The sequence below is a fragment of the Choloepus didactylus genome, chromosome 6 (assembly GCF_015220235.1).
Source record: "Choloepus didactylus isolate mChoDid1 chromosome 6, mChoDid1.pri, whole genome shotgun sequence".
Lineage (NCBI taxonomy): Eukaryota > Metazoa > Chordata > Mammalia > Pilosa > Megalonychidae > Choloepus > Choloepus didactylus.
The window spans coordinates 7,774,183-7,788,926 of NC_051312.1; the positions used below are offsets into that span (position 1 = coordinate 7,774,183).

Consider the following 14,744-nt stretch of genomic DNA (forward strand, 5'->3'; position numbering starts at 1 on the left):
ACAAGTGGTCTGTATCTCATACGAATTGTGACAGAAAATAGAAAAAGAGAGAAAGCTGACCAGCATATTTTAGGAGGCTAGTTTAATCTCGATTCCTAAACCAGATAGAACACAAGGCAAGAAAAGTATACACCCATTTCACTAATAAATATAAATTTGAAAAATGCTAAATAAAATATCAAACTAATTGAATCCAATAGTGTATTTAAAAATGGATCATTTTTATTTTTTGGAGTAATGAAAATGTTCAAAGATTGATTTGGTGATGAATGTATAACTATATGATGACACTAAGAAAAACTGATTGTACACTTTGAAGGACTGTATGTTATGTGAATATATCTCAATAAAATTGTAAAAAAAAAAAAGAAAAAGGATCAGGGTCAAGCCAGGTTTTTCCCAAGAAGGTAAGACTGGTGTAACATTAGAAAAATCTATTAATGTAATTCACCTCATCAGTGGACTCATGAAGAAAACTCATAGGGTTAAAAAATGCAGAAAAATTATTTGATGAAGTTCTATGACTATTTATGATAAAAACTCACCGGAATAAAAAGGAACATCCTCAGACTGTTAAAAGCCACATAAAATTTAGTAAGTGTTCATGGAGTAAGCAGTCACCTTCTCTTTAAGATCAGGAACAAGACAACGAGGCTGTTTAACTTAATGTCTGAAGCCCCAGCCAAAGAATAAACAAAAATGAAAACAGTAATAACAAAAAGGAGTCTGTCATTATTCGCAGATTATATAATTATCTGCGTAGAAAATCCAACAGAATCAACAGCCTATTTTCACAAATTACGGAGTTCAGTAATGTTACAATAATATAAAATAAGCTAACAAAAATGGATAACATTCTTCCACACCAGCAATAACCAACTCGAAATATAATAAAAAATAGGATACCATTCATAGCATGAACAAAACCCATAAAGTATTTAGGAAATCCAAAGACGACTTTCTGAAGAAAACAAAAATTTAACTCTATTAAATGACATAAAACAAGATGTGAATAATTGAAGCGACATTGCTTCCTAATGAATACAAGAACTTAATGTTTAAAGATGACATTTCTCCAGAAATTAATCTAGAAATTCCATGACATGCCAATAAAAAGTGGGAAGATCTTTGAAGAACTTGGAAAGCATTTTTAAAGATCTTTATAGAAGAATAAAAGTCCAAGAAAAGCTAAGTCAAGTTTGACAAAGATGACCAAAGAGGAGGGATTTGCCCTTCCTTATTAGGACTCACCGCAAACCATCCTAGTAAAACGTGAGAACTAGTCAAGCAGGCCACAGGAGCCCCAAAGAGCTTAGAACAAATACACACCTGCACAACTATATATTTGATACATGATGAAGGGGGCACACAACCCAAAGGGAGAAAGAACTGCTGGTTTGGTGGATGGTGTTTGGAAAACTGACTCACTCTTCATGGAATAAATCTGAGTCCCTCTTTGCTCCAAAGGTGGGCTCCGTATGTTCCTTGATATTAATTGCAATAATACCTAACATTTATCAAGTATAACTGAGTTCTAGGAGCTGGCTCCCTTACTGTGCATTAACTAATTCAATCCTCAGTTAAAACTGAGGGATGCACTATTACTAATGCCACTTGACAAATGAGGAAACTGAGGCACAGAAAGTTTATGTAACTTGCTCAGAGCAAGGCCAAGATTCGGGTAAGGCAAGTGAGGTGAGTTGTGCAAAAGCAGAGTTAAGTTTATTTAAATTTTTTAAAAATTTTATATTGTTTAAATAAAATTTAAAACTAAATAAAAAATTTAAATTTTGATACTTTGTTCATCATGGGGTTGGGAGCATTAATTTTTATTTTTTAAAATATTATTTATCTTGCTTAGGGAATTTTTTTGGTGTCCCCTTAAATTTTGCACCCTCTTCTCACCCTAGGTCTGGACATACAAAGTCCCAAAGCTGGAAAGAGGAGGCATTGATTTCAGGGCGCCCTTCTTAATCAATTTGTTGCAACACATGTCTAGACAATGAAACTATAAGGCCAATAGAATATGCTGGAAGATATCTTCATGATCTTGGGGCGAGGGAATACTTTAAGCACGACTCAAAGAGCACAAGCACATAAGGCAAAAAGTGGATGGTTTGGCTATCTCAAAATTAAGGGTCGTTCTTTATCCAAGGCCATCTAGACCGAGTAATGACCTGGAGACTGACCAGGAGGAGATATCTGAAACATAAAAATCCAGCAAGAGATTAGTAATTAGATATGTACAGACACACAGGAAAAAGACTAGAAACCCAACAGAAAAAAAAAATTGGATAAAGGAAATGAACAGGCAATTCACAAAAGAGACCCCAATGGCCTACAAGTGTTTGGAGAACTGCTCAGACTCTCCAGGTGTCAGAGAACCCAGACGAAAATGGGGTGCCACTTTATAAGCATCAAATTGGCAAGCCATTAGACAGCTGGACAGTACCAAATGCTGAGTGAGAACTGGAGCCCCGGTGGTGGGCGTGTAACTCGTGCAGCTGCAGCCACACAGGAGAGAATCGTTGGTGTCTTGGGGGGGTCACAGTGTGTGTACCCTATGGCCCATGAGCCCTAACCCTGCGTGCCCTACTTCAAGAAAAACACTCCCACCATCCATTGGGACAGTATGAAGACATTTATGGCAGCAATCAGTTTTAAAATATGGAGGCATCAGGGCCAGCTAGGGGGGTGGGGGGCTAGAAGGGTGGAGGATGCTCAACGTGGTGTACCAAGCCTGCAGCTAGCAGAAGCAACCGGCAAGATGCATGCAGGAAACTCTAGTGTTCAGTGGAAAAAAATGAAAACAGCTGAATGAGTTTTACCTAATGACACCATGTCTGCAAATTGCATACACATCCACAAAGGAGACAGGGCCACGTATGGTGCAGAGCTAGGCAACATCCAAGAATGCAGACGGAGCATACTGACTTGGGGTCCTCCAGAGGGTCCTTCTTGATAGTGATAGTGTGTCACCAACTGAGAAGTAGGACTGACTCGACTCTGGACCTGAGAACATGAAATGAGGTAGGGTGGGGAGGACAAGGGCTTTGAGAGCTAAGTGGCCCTAGGTTCAAATCCCAGTTCTTCCACTTGAAAGGATTTGGGATTTTGGCAAACCACTCATTCCTTCCTCCCACAAATACTTATTGAGCATCTACTTAGGGCCAAATACTGTTCTGGGCACCAGAGATACAGTGCTGACTAAAACAGTGTAAGACGAGATAATTTCAGGTAAGTGTGGTGGGATGTGAGGCTGATGGCCTCCGTAAGAGGTGACATTTGGCAGGGGCAAAGGTGACCAAAGGAGCCAGCTGTGAGAAGGGCTCTCTGGGCATAGGGTCAGCCTGTGCAAAGGCCCTGAGCAAGGAAGACTGAGAAAACCAGCTTGGCTGGGTGCAGTGACTAAGGTCAGAGCATACAGGGCTCTGTGGGCCTGACTTTTAACGAGTTAAGATTTTATTCTAACCACAATGGAGAACCAAGGGAAAGTTTTAAGCAGAGGAGTGACCTAGCCACATAATTAAATTTTTAAAAAAGTTTTATTGGAGAATCACTCTCACACACACACACACACAGAAAAACAAGACCAAATCGGTTTGAAAATATCACATTGGCTGATGGAGACCAGACTGGAGGACAGAGTGCAAATCAGCATAAGCTCTCTGAGCCTCAGTTTCCACATCTGCAGGATGACGAGACTAACCACCCCACGCAGGGCGTGGGGACACAGTGCGTCCCCAGAGGTTCCACGGGCCTCGAGCAGCCGGCGGGGGTGCAGAGCGCCCACCTCGCACTTCGGGCCCGGGAGCCAGGTGCCCGGGACGCCCTTCCCAGCCCAGCGAACAAACCGAGGACCGCGCGGGAGCGACCCCGCCCGTCGCTGGCCGAGGCTGTCGCTGGCCGAGGCGGCCGCTGGGGAGAGGTCCCGCCCACCAGCGCGCTCGGCGCTCGGCAACTCCGGCCTGCCGCGGGTGGGCGGGGGGCGGGGCCGTTACGTGGGGGCGGGCCCTCGGGCGGTGGTGGGGCGGGGCCTGGGCGCAGGGGCGGGGCCGCGGCGGCACGGGGCAGGCGGGCGCAGATGGCGGCGGCGGAGGGCGCCTGAGTGGGCCGGGGCCATGAGCGCCGCGCGGCCCCAGTTCAGCATCGATGACGCCTTCGAGCTGTCCCTGGAGGACGCGGGGCCCGGGCCCGAGTCCAGCGGGGTCGCCCGCTTCGGGCCGCTGCACTTCGAGCGCCGGGCCCGGTTCGAGGTGGCTGACGAGGACAAGCAGTCCCGGCTGCGCTACCAGGTGAAACGGCCCGGCCCACCGCACCTCCCGCCCCCGTCCGGGCCGGACCCCGGGAGAGCCTCGTCTCGGGGGACAGGCTGCCCAGCGGCCTCAGCCGGAGCAGAAGGCGCCCCCCCCCCTTCCCGGACGTGACCCGCGATCCTGGGCTCTGCCTCGACCCCACCCCACCCCCGGCTCTGACTTCGGTCCCTAACCAGGATGGGGAGCCCAGCCCCGGAACCTCATTCCCCACCCCCAGCTGGCGGTCGCACCCGGAGACCGCACCCACTCCCACGTCCGGCTGGGCTTGGGGTGCCCCTCCGAACCCTGAGCACAGCCTTGCCCACACTCCAGAGCACCCCGTTCGGTCCCAGGCCAGATGAAATAGTGGAGCCTGCGCTCCCCGCTCAGTTCTTTCCTCATCCTCCCCCCACCCCGGAGCTGGAGCCCTCACTCATGACCAGTCTTTTTCCATCCCCGGACTTCCACTAAGCGGGGAATCCCCAGTTTCCAGAGCTCCTCCACCAACCCTAGCATCCTTTTCTTGGAGATCTGGACTGGATCTTGTGTCCCAAACCTGGGAACCCTGGGCCTGGGCTTCCCTGACACCCTCAATCCAGGGCCTCCACTCTGGATCCCTGAAATGCCATCCTGACTCCCACATTTGGGTGATCTCCTGCCTCTGGGATCCAGGCTGGGAGCCCACAACTGACCCCTGCAGGCCCCTGCTCCCCAAGCCCCCAAAACCCACCTCCCACTTGGGTTTCTGTTTCTGTGAATCACCAAACCTGTTCTGCGGGAGGGTGAGGGCTGGGCCAGGCGCACAGCTGACAGGCGGCCAGGCAGCCAGCTGACAGGCGGCCAGGCAGCCAGCTGCGTGGGCCCAGCCTTCTCTCCCCGAGAGGGGCGAGGTGAAGGGTTTGAGCCCAACGCCCCGCTGAGCCCCGTGTTCTGGAACAGAACCTGGAGAATGATGAGGACGGAGCCCAGGCCTCTCCGGAGCCGGATGGGGGGATCAGCACCAGGTCAGGACCAGGTGGGGACCCACTCTCATTCCCCCAGCCTGCCACACCTCGAGCTCCTGTCGTGCCAGGGACTCTGCCCAGCCCCCCACCCTGCCTCACTCAGCTTCCTCATGTCCTGTCCTGGAGGGATTCCTAGGCTGGCCCCTCAGAGGCTCCCCTGGCCTGCAGGGTCACCCTACCCTAGTCCCCAGCCTGACCTGGCCCCCACCTTCCCACAGGTCCCCTGGCCTGCAGGTACCCCCAGCCCCAACCCTGCAGAAACCCCAGGACTTAAATTGGACCTTAATATCTGCCCCCTGTTGGGGCTCCTTAACCTGCAGGGTCACTGTCTGTCCTAGTCCCGGCACCACCCCTGCCGCTTCCTCATGACTCCCGGTCCCACAGGGGCCCCTTCCCTGCCCCTCTCCCCCCTCACTGGGCCACCCGTCCAGCAGGGACTCAGGCCCAACATCCATCCGCAGCTCCCAGTGGTCCTTTAGCACCATCAGCAACAGTACCCAGCGCTCCTACAATGCCTGCTGCAGGTGAGCCCATCCCACCTGAGCCCCCCCCCCCACCCCTGAGCATCCCAGCCACCTGCTGCCCCGTGGCCCCTGCCTGGTGCCCACGGCCTGGCCTCTCTCCCACCCCCTCCCTGCACCCCTTTCACACCCCTCCCGCTCTCCTGCCCATCAGCTGGACCCAGCACCCTTTGATCCAGAAGAACCGCCGGGTAGTGCTCGCCTCCTTCCTGCTTCTGCTGCTGGGGCTGGGTGAGTGCCTCCAGGGACCCCTGCCCACCCCCCTGAGAGGGGCCGCCCTCCTTCAGTGCAGGCTCTGCCTCCGCCTTGGCACACTGAGCCTCCCAGCATCACCCCCTGCCCCTACTCCTCAGGCGGGGAAACTGAGGCTTTGAGAGGGGCACGCTCCTGGTCACCCAGCCAGGAAGCCACACTGAAAGTGTGAACCTGGTCCAGAGCTCCAAAGAGCCGTGGATTTCTTCTGGTTTTTCTTTTATTTAAGAACTTAGCCTCTTTATTCCATCATTCAGCCAGCACAGTATCCTCAACTACTCTATTTTGGCCCAGGGGATAAAGCAGAGAAAAGAACAGCTAGAGATGGGCACGGTCCCAGCCTCGGGGGGGTTCATTCCTCAAGAAGTTCACATGGTGACTGGTCAGTGAGGGCAGTGGCAGACCCCACGGGTGTCCAGAGGACAGAAGTGTAATGGCTGCCATGTGCCCTGTGGGTCTGGTCCCAGCCAGGTGCCAGGCGGGTTGATTTTCCTGCCTTACAGGTGGGGAGACAAGGTCTGAAGTCACACAGCAAGTGACAGGGAGGGCCACTCCCCAGAACCTGCTTGAGGAGCCAGTCCCCATGGCCAGGGCATCTGTCACACACACACCCCTGTCTGGAGTCAGAGCCAGCAGGGACCTCTCCCCGACCCCATTGATCTCATGGGGAAACTGAGGCCCAGAGCAGGCAGATCTCACAGCCTAGATGTTACAGGTGTTTCTGACTCCTAGGCTTCTCATTACAGGGGGCTGAGGAGACAGGGTCCCCAGGAAGGATCTAGAGTGGGTCAAGAGGAACCATAAGGAGGGGGAAGTTAGTGGCTGCTGCCCTGGGGTCCCCTCACTTTTCCTGCAAGACCAAAGCCCCTCCAACCAGTCAGGCCCCCCTCTGAGCAGTGCCCTTGCAGCCACAGCCTAAGTTCCGGTGTTTGTGTGCAGGGGAGGGGACTGCTACTTCCCAACCCCCAGTGTGCCCAGTACAGGTCATGCTGGCCGCCGTCACAATGTCACATATGAGGACCAGGCAGGTGAGGGGCTTGCTCGGTGACAGCTGGGAAGTAGACCAGCTGGATTCAAATCCACATGCGTGGGAGTGTCAGGCCTTGGGGCCACTGTGGACCTTTGTAGGAATTAGCAAAAGGTACCCCCTCTGAGTGGGCAGAGCCCCTAGCCCTAAGTCAGGGCACAGGGAGAGAGTTTCAGTCCCAGTCACCCCCTGGTGGTACGCTCTGTGCAGTGCACAAACCACACAATCGTCCAGGGAGGCCCCGCGAGCCTCCTTGCCCCTGCCCCACCCTGCCTCAGAGCCCACAGTCCAGTTCCCCACCTCCCACAGGTTCCATCCTCTAACTGGGGACCCAGGATCCAGTCCCATCCTCTCTGGGGACCCAGAAACCCATTCCATCCTCTTAACTGGGGATTCAGGACTATGGGTCTGAAAAGTTGACCCAGCCATGCCCTCTTCATCTTCCTTCCCAGAAACCCCATGTCCTTGGGCCGAAGTCCACATCCCACCCCCACTCCGGGGGGCTGACAGGCCCTGCCAAACCACCTGCCAGCCTGTGCTCTTACCTTCACTCTCGCCAAATGCTGGAAGATTCTAGAAAGTCCCAAGTTCCCTCCAGTTTGTAGACCTTTGCAGTGCTGTTCCCTCTGGGATCCTCCTCTCCCTCTGCCTGGGCCATGCCTGTAAGCAACGTCCCTGGAGCCACACGGCCTCCACCATCCAAATGCAGGGGGTGGGGAGGTCACTTCCCCTTTCTGCCTCAGGGGGTGACAGCAATACCTGTGGTCAAGGTGACAATTAAACAAGGCAGTGCCTGTAGCACGTTTAGCCCAGTGCTGGCAGCCGCTGGTAAATGGTCAATAAAGGCTAACCGCTGTTTCCGCTGCTACGGCTACCCCAGCTCCGCTTAGATGGCGCTGCCTCCAGGAAGCCCTCCTAGATCCCCCAGTCCCATGAGGGCGTCCCCTGTCTCACGCTGCCCTCTTCCCCATCGCGTCCTGATCACCTGGTGTAAGGGTGTAAGGTTAAGGTTCGTGGTCTCCGGGGCTTGTCAGCCTTCAACCGGGTGACCCGGGGGGCGGTCCCTGACCCCGGCCCCCCACCCTCACACCTGTGGCTCCATCTGTGTGCAGTGCTGATCCTGGTCGGCGTGGGACTGGAGGTGGCCCCCTCTCCAGGTGAGCTCCCCCGACCCCGCCTCCTCGGGCAGCGCTCCCCACCCTCCCAGCGGGGAAACAGCCCCTCCTACAGCTGGGGGCGGGTTTCGGGCCAGCCAGGGCCGGAGGGACAGGCGCCGGGGGGCCGGGGAGCCCCTCGGCCCCTGCGCCCCGCCCTGAGCCGGCCCTCCTCCCCCGCCCGCAGGTGTCTCCAGCGCCATCTTCTTCGTGCCGGGCTTCCTGGTGCTGGTCCCGGGAGGTGCGAGCGGGCCCCGGGGGCGGGGCCGGGCGGGGCAGGGGGGCGGGGCCTCGGCGCTGACAGACCCCGCCCCGCAGTCTACCACGTGATCTTCATCTACTGCGCGGTCAAGGGGCACCGGGGCTTCCAGTTCTTCTACCTGCCCTACTTCGAGAAGTGAGGCTCCCGGCCTCGGCCCGCGGCGGCTCCTCGCGTCCATCGGGGGGGCTCCTGGGACCCCGCCCCGTTTCGTCTTTTCATCTCACGGCAGAAACCCCACCAGGACCCTCGAAGCCCCCAGCCCTATGGGGAATTTGCTCAGGAAGTTGGGAGAGTGCCCGCCCTGGGCCCTCTACCCGGGCCTTGGCAAGTTGCCCTTTGCCTGTTCGGTGCCTTAACTTATTCCCGAGTCCCGGGGCTCCTGGGTTGGGGTTAGTTTGTGCTAATAAAAGGGTAGTTGATTCTAACAGAGGAAATTGCAGTTTTCATCTCCGGCCCCACCTGGCCAGCCCCACATCCTGGCCACAGCTCCCTCCACAAAGGTAAGAAAAGTACCCCAGGACCAGCGACCTCCCAGTTATACAGAGCCCTGATGTGCCAGGACTGGCCCAAATCCACATGGCCTGGGAGGGGCAGAGTTGGCCTGCAAGCCTGGGAGGCTGGGTTTCTACCCCCTGTCCCAGCCCTTACCGCAGTTTCCCCTGCCCTGGAGGCCCTGGCCTAGGGCACGCTGATGACAGACATATGACACAGGCCTGGGACCTGGGGCTGTTACAGCCCACCTTGAATGTGGGCCATGACAAGGCAATAGCCCAGTGCCCAAAACCCAGGGCCCCACTTCCTCATTGCCCTCCCAGCACCCCCAGGCTGAGAGAACCAGGAGGCAGAGGGTGTAGGAGGCAGGGCCTGCAGTGCAGAACACAGGCGATCAAATACTTAGAACCACAGAAGGTTAGAAGCAGAATCTTGGGAAATTGGAGTATCAGAATCTTAAGAACCAAAAAACAGAATCTTTGAGAACCTTGAAATCTGGGAGCATCTCAGTCCCTGTTTGTCGGGCTCTCAGAAGGCACCAGGCCCTGTTCTCAGCACTAAAAAGGCAGGTTATCTCTTGTAATCCTAACAACCTCATCCCCATTTTACAGATGAGGAAACTGAGGCCCAGTGAATGACAGTGACTCACCCAAGAGCAGCCAATTAAAACAGAGTTAAAACTAAAAATGCAACTCAGGGCTCCGGCTCCCCTTCTATGGCAGTGGGGGGTGGGGGAGCAGGGAGGGGAGCTGGTGTGGCCCCTGCCAGCCACCCTAGGGGCAGGCTGACAAATCCTGTTCATATGCACACGTGTTTGCAGTCTGCCTCCCCCCCTAAAACGAGAGGCCAGCGAGAAGGGAGCTGGGGACTTTGTTGAATGAATGAACCCCAGAGCCCTGCTCTTGGGCCTGTTCTCTCCTGGTGCACCCAGACCCCCACCCTCAACTCTCGGTCGATACATGTTTGGTGGCTCCAGTTAGATGCAGGAACTCCTAAACCTGTAATTCTCCAGATACCTGTGGTGAAGGACCGGTTTTATTTCTAATCCATGACAGATGAATACTTTTGTAAAATAAAATAAAAGCTAGAAAAATGAAATAAAAAGTCAAAGATGTACAGAATACAGGTCTACAGTTTTTATCATCAGATTAATCAGGCATAAAATTACATTTCAAAAAATATGCTCCGAACAAACATAGGAAAAAAGAAACAAGTTACCAAAACTGTTCATTTAAAAGAGAGCAGAGAATAAAAAGCGAGAATCACCATTACACTCATAACTTTTTGTTATTCCGTGATTTTAACCAAAGTTATCCTGGAAGGCAGTTCCCCATATCACATGTCTACCCCAGGAGTCAGTTAGCCAAAGCCCAGAGCAAAATACAGCCTGCACGCTGAGAATGATTTTCTTTTTAATTTTATCACGGCAACATATATACAACTTAGATCTCCCATTTTAACCGCTTTCATGTGTATAATTCAATGGTGTTAATTACATTCACAATGTTGTGCCAGTGTCACCACCATTCATTACCAAAACTTTTCCGTCACTCCAAACAACTAAGTATGATTTTTTTACTTTTTAATGGTTGGGGGAAAAGTCAAAGAGTAATAATATTTCATGACACGTAAAAATTACACTAAATTCAAATTTTGGTGTCGCTAAATCAAGTTTTGTTGGTGCACAGCCACCCCCATTTGTTTGCATGTTGGCTGTGGCTATCTAAGGCCTGTAGCTTTGAGCTCCAGCTGAAAATGACAGAATTAAGTCATTGCAACAGAGACCACGTGGATCTCAAAGCCTAAAATATTTACTCTCTGATTCTTTTATCAAAAAAGTTGGCTGACACCTGGTCTATATGAGCACTTTGAAACACCTTGAATATCAACGCTTGAAATTTTATTGCGACCAGAGAGCTTGCGTCTTGCTGGTTTATTTATCTGATCCAGGTTGGACTGACAGCACCGCTACAGGCATACCTTGTTTTATTGCATTTCGCTTGACAGTGCTCCAGAGGTTTTGCATTTTTTACAAATCAAAGGTTTGGGGCAACCCTGCGTGGAGCAAGTCTATCGGCTCTATTTTTCCAATGGCATGTGTTCACCTCATGTCTCTGTGTCACATTTTTTTGTTGTTGTTGTTTTTTCACATCTAGATAAATATTTAATATCATCAAATATTCAGTTTACATATAAATTTATTTAAAAACATAGTTCTTTTATAATTGTCTTGTTGATTAAAGATCCAAAGTCCACACATTGCATTTGGTTGATATGCCTCTTAAGTCTTTTTTAATCTGTGGATTCTCCTTAATGTTTTTATCCCTTTCAACTTATTCATTGAAGAAATTGGGTCACTCATCTTGTAGCATCTCTTATATTCTGGATTTTGCTGATTGCATCGCTATGGTATTGCTTAACGTGGACTTTTTATTTCCTGTAAACTGGCAGCTAGATCTAAAGGCTTGGTCAGATTCAGGTTTGATGTTTTGGGCGCGAATACTTCGGGTGTATGCTGTATAGTACTCATTGTGTGGCGTCAGGACAGATAACGACTGTCTCTCTTTTTCGGTGATTTTGTGGGTTTAGGGGGTTTGAGTCTGATTCATCCATTAAGAAGTTTCCCATCAGTTTTTCACCTAATATTCCTACCAGTCCTTGATGATGATTACCTATACCCATTATTTAATTAGGGTTTACAAAATGGTATTTTATCACTCTTTAATTTGTGAGCAAGAATACTTCAATAAACAAAACCAAAAAATTTCCTCCATAATTATTTGGTTATTCTGAGGTCCAGTTTATATAGGAAAGTCAGAATAAATGCTTGATCCTTTCTTTTATCAGTTTTCAGAATAGTTAGGTGGATCCTCTGTACCTTCCAAAGGTGACTGACAAGGGATGTTTTCCCCTTTGCTATTATCTAGGAACTCATGGATTTTAACGTAGTCAACATCTGTGTTACAATTCACTGCAGTTAGTATTCTTTTTGATGCTCAAATTACTCCATCATTGACCAGTAGCAGCCTCTTCAAGCTGGGAGATGAGCACAGTAGTCTTTGATAGCTTCCTTGTTTCTGGTGTGAAAACATGTTCCCAGTTTATATGTTTCCTGTCCCAGATCTGGAGTCAGGCCTGGCTCCATATACTTTCCTAATACTTGCTGAAAATCTGCAGCAACTGCATGTGAAGGAGAAAAATGTTCTTGTGACATCAAAGGGTTTTTCACAAAAGTATCACTAACTTTTTTAAGAAATGCTGATGGTGCCACAGAATCAAAGGCATTGTCTGTAGCACATAAGTAAGTGATTCCATCAATAAAGAGAGTATGGTAGACATAGCTTCCCATTTGAGTTATGGTCTTTGGTTCAGCTCTAAGAAGCACTAGTCGAAGCACTGTTGCTGCTGCTTCCTGATAGGAGCCACCGGTGAGGGCCAGCTCCGCTAGGACCACTCGGCCGTTAGCACTGCAGCTGTAGGTGATCATCTTAGCGGGCAGGCCTGGGAAGGAAAGTCTGTGTCACATTTTAATTAAGGTACATCTTTTTTTTTTTTAGACATAATGCTATTGCAGACTTAATAGAGTGTAAAGATAACTTTTATATGCACTGGGAAACCCAAAACTGTGGGTGGCTTGCTTTATCGCCGTATTTGCTTTATTTATGGTGGTCTGGAACCAAATCTGCAATATCACAGGGTACAAAGACTATTTAAACTCTCTCTCTCTCTCTCTCTCTCTAGCTGTTTATATAATGTATATTTTTCTTTTTAGTTTGAGGATTCTTAATAGGAGCATGCAGATCAGGGACATCAGATTGCCTCAGTGAATCGTGACTCGGTTTATTCCTAATGCTTTTTGCCTCAAAGCCCATATTCATCCGATATTCCTGAAGTCATACTAGCTTTCTTTTGGCTGATTTCCTCTAGTTAATCTTTTTTCCAAGCCATCACTTTCAGCCTTTCAGTTGTCGTTAGGTTTTGAATGTCTCTCACATCCTGTACTCAGCTGTAGGGCAGAGCCTGCTATGTGCCCTCTGTGATCTGCCATCCCTTTCTCCCGTAGTAGAAGAGCCCCCAGTTGTTAGCTGGGCCCTTGACCACCCAAATTAAAGACTGCATTTCCCAGCATCCTTTGCAGCCAGGTGTACCATGTGACAAATTCTGCCCAATGGGGTATAAGTGGTTCATCTTCTTTGCCCCCTTTCTTCTCTGTTCCTGCCTCCATCTTGCCTCTTGAAAAACAAACAGATGTGTTCACGCCCAGGGATGGCAGAACAGCAAGCCAGAAGGAGTCTGGGTCCCTGAGGAATGTGTAAATCTGGCTCCACCTCCTGACTTTTCCAGTGGGGGAAATAAACTTCCATCTAGTTTGAGGCATTGTTATTTTGGGTCTCTCTTACTCACGGGGAACTTCATCCTAACAGTGATACTTTAAAAAAATATATACTATTTGGGACTCTCTGGCTTTAAACCAGGAAATTTAATCTTCTTATATTTATTGTAAATATTGATTTTTTTTTAATTTAACAAAACTTTATTGCCCAATTACTTAGTTCTGGATATAAGGTTGAGGACTCAATTAGAACAAGAACATTTCTATTTTGCTGTTCTTTTATTTTTTTTTACATTTTTCATTGTGAAATATAACATATAAACAGAAATGTGATAACTTTCAGAGTACAATTTAACCAGTAGCTATACAGCAAATTTCAAAGCAAAACATTGATTTTTAAAGGATTATTTCTGCCTTCTGTTTTATTGTTTTCTGTTCACTTTGTTTTCCTTTGCTCCAACCTTCTATTGGCTTGCTCACAAATTCCTTATTTCCCCTTTTTCCTCCTATTATATTAGCAGTTACCTGAGATGGTTAACAAAGTCTAAAGTTAATCTACCCTCCCCTATAACAACAATAACCACAAAAAAGGATTTTGGTGTGCCAAAGCATCCCCTCCAACCTCCTATTTTATATTTGTCTATTATTTGAGTCCCTCCTTGTTTTTAAAATCTCCCATATAAGTTTTTTTTTTTTTTTACACCAAATGTTTCTTTAGCTCTACCAATATGTTTACTGATTTCCTTCCTATCATTTACCACACACTCTGCCTTCCTTTTGGATGCCTTTTCCTTCTTACTGAAGACATTCCTTCAACAAGGATGTGTGGGTGGGAAACCCTTTCAGCCTTTGTTGAAAAAGGTCTCTATTTCATCTTTGTTCTTGAATAATGATTGGAATGGGTACAGGCTGAGGGTTCCCCCAAACCCTCTTTGGCTGGCAATTTTTCCTTAGCACTTTGAACAATTGATTCCATTGCCTCCTGGCATCTATTGTTGCCAATGGAAAGTCTTTGGGAAGTCTAATTGTTGTTCCTTTGTAAGTAATCTGTTCTCTCAACTCGTTTTGTTTTTTTTTTTCCAAAAATATTTTCTTTTTGTATTCTGCAGTTTCACTGGGTTGTATGTAGGTACAGATTTATTTTTATTTATTCTGCTCTGGCTCCAATGTGCTCCTTCAAGGTGGGGACTTAAGTCTTTGTTTAGTTTTGGAAAAATATCAGCCATCATCTCTTTGAATATTGCCTCATGCCCACTTTCCATATTCTCCCTTATGAGATTCCTAATGACTTTTAACTACCTATTAATATTTTCATATTTTTTATCTGTCAGAGCTACATTTTACGTGATTTCTCAGCTATAGTTCAAGTTCATTCATTTTCTCAAATTTTGTCTAATCTATTGC

The 14,744-nt window shown here is 49.0% G+C and overlaps 1 protein-coding gene across 6 annotated transcripts; it reads left to right on the top strand.

The window, feature by feature from the left end:
* Nucleotides 1-4,053: 4,053 nt before the first annotated feature.
* TMEM134 (transmembrane protein 134) lies at nucleotides 4,054-10,128 on the top strand. 6 transcript variants are annotated; one of them, XR_005217291.1, is made up of 8 exons: nucleotides 4,054-4,295; nucleotides 5,235-5,299; nucleotides 5,731-5,823; nucleotides 5,975-6,051; nucleotides 8,212-8,256; nucleotides 8,441-8,494; nucleotides 8,572-9,015; nucleotides 9,619-10,128. XR_005217291.1 is itself a non-coding variant. In XM_037838081.1 (7 exons), the coding sequence occupies exons 1-7, from the start codon at nucleotides 4,122-4,124 to the stop codon at nucleotides 8,652-8,654; spliced, it is 591 nt and encodes a 196-aa protein (XP_037694009.1). In that variant the 5' UTR covers nucleotides 4,054-4,121; the 3' UTR covers nucleotides 8,655-10,128. The 6 variants fall into 6 exon arrangements, 5 of the variants coding, with proteins under 5 accessions (XP_037694009.1, XP_037694013.1, XP_037694010.1 ...); XM_037838081.1 differs by having other exon boundaries at nucleotides 8,572-10,128; XM_037838085.1 differs by having other exon boundaries at nucleotides 8,441-8,478; nucleotides 8,572-10,128.
* The last annotated feature ends 4,616 nt before the right edge of the window (nucleotides 10,129-14,744 follow it).

What these genes read in the sequence shown, in the direction of transcription:
- TMEM134 (XM_037838081.1), top strand. Translation starts at nt 4,122, where the DNA reads ATGAGCGCCGCGCGGCCCCAGTTCAGCATCGATGACGCCTTCGAGCTG. An exon ending in AGTCCCGGCTGCGCTACCAG is followed by an intron (nt 4,296 to 5,234) that starts GTGAAACGGCCC and finishes GTTCTGGAACAG; the next exon opens with AACCTGGAGAATGATGAGGA. An exon ending in CCTGGTGCTGGTCCCGGGAG is followed by an intron (nt 8,495 to 8,571) that starts GTGCGAGCGGGC and finishes CCCGCCCCGCAG; the next exon opens with TCTACCACGTGATCTTCATC.